The sequence below is a fragment of the Morone saxatilis genome, unplaced genomic scaffold (genome assembly GCF_004916995.1).
Source record: "Morone saxatilis isolate NCDOM2014 unplaced genomic scaffold, NCSU_SB_2.0 Contig24, whole genome shotgun sequence".
NCBI lineage: Eukaryota > Metazoa > Chordata > Actinopteri > Moronidae > Morone > Morone saxatilis.
The window spans coordinates 12,132,121-12,136,978 of NW_023339807.1; the positions used below are offsets into that span (position 1 = coordinate 12,132,121).

At 46.9% G+C, this 4,858-nt stretch overlaps 2 protein-coding genes across 3 annotated transcripts in view; both read right to left on the bottom strand.

Annotated features, from left to right (window-relative positions):
* zgc:66448 (uncharacterized protein LOC327401 homolog) overlaps window positions 1–628 on the bottom strand; it is a 5,975-nt gene extending 5,347 nt beyond the window's left edge. Inside the window, exon 1 of the mRNA XM_035672146.1 lies at window positions 196–628. Within this exon, the coding sequence (XP_035528039.1) occupies window positions 196–586 (391 nt within the window). The 5' untranslated portion in view covers window positions 587–628. The remainder of the gene's footprint in view (window positions 1–195) is intronic.
* A 270-nt stretch (window positions 629–898) lies between these two features.
* Window positions 899–4,838, bottom strand: si:ch211-261d7.3 (mastermind-like protein 2). 2 transcript variants are annotated; one of them, XM_035671755.1, is made up of 4 exons: window positions 4,728–4,833; window positions 3,687–4,437; window positions 2,772–3,197; window positions 899–2,678 (listed from the first exon to the last, which is right to left on the bottom strand). In XM_035671755.1, exons 2-4 carry the CDS (start codon window positions 3,940–3,942, stop codon window positions 1,756–1,758), a joined length of 1,605 nt encoding a protein of 534 aa, XP_035527648.1. In that variant the 5' UTR covers window positions 3,943–4,437; window positions 4,728–4,833; the 3' UTR covers window positions 899–1,755. The 2 variants fall into 2 exon arrangements, with proteins under 2 accessions (XP_035527648.1, XP_035527647.1); XM_035671754.1 differs by having other exon boundaries at window positions 3,687–4,838.
* Between the last annotated feature and the right edge of the window lie 20 nt (window positions 4,839–4,858).

Genomic DNA, 4,858 nt, shown 5'->3' on the forward strand with positions numbered 1-4,858 from the left:
AAACAAACTGCACGCTGCTAACCCCCACCAGTGCAGATCACAGTGTTCAGTGCAGGATGCTAGCTGATTTGTGATGGTAATAGCAGCAGCAGAGTTGTCAGTGTGTGTCGAACCGGTAGTGAGAGCTAACCCACAGCTCAGGTTAGCCCGGAGGCTAAAGCTAACTGTAAAATACATTTAAAAACGTTAGCATACCACACTTGTCATTTTCCTGCTCGAGTGTTTTCGCCCCTTCGTCGTCGTCTTCAGCTTCAGACCAGTCGAAAGCCCGCTGCTCGCCGCCAGGAGACTTGGTCATTTTTTCTGCCGATGTTAGGTCGTCCGGTGAATTGCATGTCGTTGTGTCGGCTCCAGCACCGGACTCGACACTAACCTCGGAATGGCTGGCAATAACACCGCCGTCGTTGCCAGCACTGGCTCTCTGCTCATCGTCGGGGCTCTCTGTGGTTTTATTAGGAGTCCTTTTATCTTCCTTATTAAAGCCGCATCCCGACTCCACCGCCTCGGTCTTCCCCCCAGATGTTTCCTCCTCCTCCGCAGGGGATTTCTGTCGTTTAGGAGACTCCGACGGGTCTACGGCGGCCATGTTTCCCCCATGCACCCCCTTGTCCAGAACACACAAGGATCATGCTCGCCAGCCTGAACAAGGAATTTGAGTTCCGGTAGAAACTTTCAAAATAAAGCTCTTATTACTAGGAAAAAAAGAACTGCAGTTCATAATTTCATCAACTATAATTAGACACCTCAAATTAAAAACGTCCCTTTCGACTACTACTACTACTGCTGTGGTTTTGTTGTTCTACACACCCAACACACACCTTCACAACTCCATTAGCTCAACATAAATAACTTTTTTTTTTCCTATGCTATGGGACAAATCCACAAGTGATCAGCTGGATTTATTTGCAGTCCATGTCTGACTTTTATTAAAGTTTAGTTACATTTCAATGGAACAGTAGCTATCTACAAAATATAGGCTGTGCAAAACTACGTAGATGATGGCCATATGCTGTTTCTTTGCAACTATCTTACAAACACATCCATCATACTGCATGCAAGATTATAATAAATAGCCCCTACATACTTAAGTATGCTTTTTAATTCCACCAGAAACATATGACTGTGATGTAAAACGTCAGTTCTTTAAAATGTAACATTTTTGTCTCAAAACACACTGAACAGAACGCAGTCTAACTTTATTGTCCAACCAAAGCTGGAAAAGTATGTACCAGGAAACTGTTAAAAAAGCACAAGCATACATTAGCAGGTAATTACTATAGCTGTGTAACTACAATATATGGTAACAACTGCAGATTACAAGTACTTTATGACAATGTCGTTAGTGTGTCAGTAGAATTGCTGCAAAGCATGTACAGTGACATGCATATTAAACATCAGCACCTACAGTATGTTGTTTTTCTGGGGATCGAAAGTCTCATCAGTGAAGTTGTCACTCCACAGAACAACTGTTTTCAGGAAGTCTTTTAGCACAGGAATATGTACGTTTGTCTGAGGAACCAAGCTAATGTTAAGGCCACCCTATTATCTCTTGTGTCTAATTGTCCTATCCACTTCAGTCCTCTCTGAAGACAGTCAAGTGTGAGATGGATTACGGATTTGGAGCGCGACGTAAAACTCCAAATAACTGTTTATTTATACAGAAATACTGTCAATAGAAAAAGAGCTTCATTTCTTGTCACATTTTGAAACACCACATATTCATGATGTGCGCTTTTTAAGTTAAGTACTTTCTCCTCAGCGCCGTCTTCTGCGCCTGTGATCACCTGCTCTTCCTCGCCGTGGCCTCTGCACACCTCCATTTGCATCTGCGGGTGGATCAGAGGGAAAAGTGCCATGTACGTCGGGGGACGATGGTGCAGGTACCGCTGCTGCAGCCGACTGGTTATTCGAATGTTGAGTGACCAGTGGCTGCTGCTGTATTTGTGTTTGGTGCTGCTGGGACTGTTGCTGTACTACATGTGGCTGCTGCTGATGTTGTAGTTGTGGTTGCAGTGGTGCTTCAATCCGCGGTTGTTGTTGTTGTTGTTGCGGCTGCTGCTGTGGTTCTAAGTGTTGTAGCTGCTGCTGCTGCTGCTGCTGCTGCTGCTGAGCTGGCTGTGGCTGTAAGTGCTGTTGAGATGTTTGTGATTGGTGTGCTTGTTGTACACGATGTTGCTGTGGCTGTGGTTGTTGCTGGGCTTCGAGCACTCCTAACAGCCTTTGCAAGAGGACATTGTTTTGTTGTAGACTGACTGCTAATGTCTCTTGTGAAGCGACAAGTGTTCTCATGTCCTGTCTGAAACCTTCACCAAACTCCCGCAGACTCTTTTCTACCCGATTTCCCAGCTGTATCGCTGCCTCCCCTAACCCTCGTAGCTCATCTTCGAGCCAGGAACTGCGCAGAGGGGCTTCAAGAGGACCCTGCTGTGCTCCAAGTGATGGCTGAGGGCTGCTGGGCTGAGGGCTGCCATTGAGGAAAGGAGCACTGTAAAGCGGGGAAGGAGGCAGCCATCGCTCTGATGGAGGAGGTGGTCCTATGCCCAGACCAAGTCCTAATCCCAGTTTGTCCTCCATGCTGTTGTCTGCTTCACACTCAGGATCTCCCATGTCTCTCTCACGCTCAGGATTGTCCTCATCCTTCTCCAAACCATCTCTCTCTGATCCTTCCACTCCTACACCTGCGAAGAAGCATTGCATGTGGGTACAAACTGAAATTCGTCGCTTCTATAGAATAAAAGAAATAGCTGAATAATCCAATAATTTATTTTTACCTGTATCAGAGTCAGGGAAGCATGGGAAACTGGGCTTTGGTCTGGTGCTTTGCTTTTGCCTGGCTTGTTGAAGCCTGGGGCTCGTCTGCGAGGGACGACCAAGCATCGAGGCCCCTCTGCTGGACGGCAGGTAACAGCTGCGGTGGCGGGCATCTGCTAGCCTTCCTCCATTGCGTCTCTTCAAGTCGTCCCAGCGCTTCTTGACCTCTCGAAGAGTGCGTGGGACTCTAGACACAGCGTTGACTCTCTCTAGGATTCCTGCCCAGATGCGCTCTCTCTCCCGCCGCCGGAGCCTCCCCGCAGGACCAAAGAGTTCTCCTTCACACCGGGTGACTTCTGACACCAACACCTCCAGCTCTGCCCCACTGAAACGACTCTTTCTTTTTCCTGCACCACCAGCAGCCAGCGCAGCTGACATAGCTCTGTCTGTAGAGAGAGAGGTGACAGTACAGCCCAAAAGGGAAAGTATAAAAGGAAGGTATGAAAAAAGTGAAGCTAAATACAATGTGTGAGGAAGGAAATGTGCTTTAAGTGTCAGTGTTATTTTCACTGAGCTATATGTGCTAAATATACAGTATTGAACTTTAACTACCTTTGGCAATGAATAGAGCTTCAAGAGCAACATTTAACAAAACACTGTCTGTGTTTGCATAGATGAAATGTATTAATGCATGTCCTGGCTGTGCTTCTGTACAGAGCTGATAAAGGCATTTCATATAATAAATATATAATAGATAATGTTATAAGCGTACATGTTTTATACACCCTTCCCATTAGGAGCCACATGCTCTGAACAAGGAAATTAAATGATTGTATAACAGAAAAAAAGAATTGTTCTGTCAGGATTCTACAAAGTAGAAAGAATGCAAACAATGATGAGAATGACAAATAATACTAAATCTCATTCAGGCTTACTTTGTTCAATGGACAAGAGGTCGTCTGAGGACATGCCGGGTGCCATGATGTTCGGGTGCACCACTACCACATTGAAGGGGAGTCCCCCAGGTAATCCACTGCTCTGGTCACAGCTGCCCTCCGAGTCCTCATCCTCCCTGGGGAAGCCGTTTTCTGAGGCTCCCCCTCCAAAGGGTCCCTCCGGAGACTCCACTTTGATGTGCATGGGAGGTGATTGCTCGTACAGCAGCCCCCCCTCCTCGTAGTACTCAGTCATGGGTCAGACCTGATTTACAGCAGAACTGACTGGCCGGCCAATTCTGATACTGGCAGCTGTTGCCCCATTAACACGAGTTCAAGGTCTAACTGCACCTACTGCTAAAGACATTACAACTCTTCAGTATACTGTATCAGATAATTATGAACTTGCTCTGGGCACAGCTGCCACACACACTATGCGGTGATTTCATAGGAAATACAGAGTTAACGTATCCTTAAATAATGGGATTTTAACGCTGTTCTTCAAAGGAATCAAGTCATTGCTGCAGCTTTAATGGGAGACACATTGTCTGACTAGGGCATGGAGTCCAGAGACTTGTATGGCCAGCTGCAGCCACTTCAATCCACTTCTACCATCTTCATTTATACTGATATGTTACTGGAAACATACACACACAGTGTGGAAACATCTGGAGCTGTCTAGGAGCTACATCTACACGTCCAGCTGTGGCACAGTGAGATGCATCCTCCAGGCTGAGAATCGCCCTCAGAGCTGTAATACAACAACAAAACATAACACTGCTTACAACTAGGTAGCATTTAAAGAAAGAGAGGAAAATAAACTATGCTGGCTTTTCTCAGTGCTGTTGACTCCTGTGTTCTGTCGCATCGATGCGCATTTTCTTCTGCACCACATCCGCAATGGTTGCGCATTCCGCATACATTAGGTGCTGATCTTGCGATGGAGCTAGCTGCTGGGAGCTAACGGGCTAGCGCAGCTGGAGGTGAAGCGGCTGACAGCTGAGCACATGATGAGAGAGCGGACACGGTCGTATGTCTTACCTCGGGACGGGCGCACATGGGGGAGGCAAAACCAAAGCAAAACACAATCGGTGCAGCTGTTAGCTCAACAACCGATACACAAACTGGAGCCCGTCGCTCACGTTTGACGTCACTCGGGGGTGGGGGGGGGG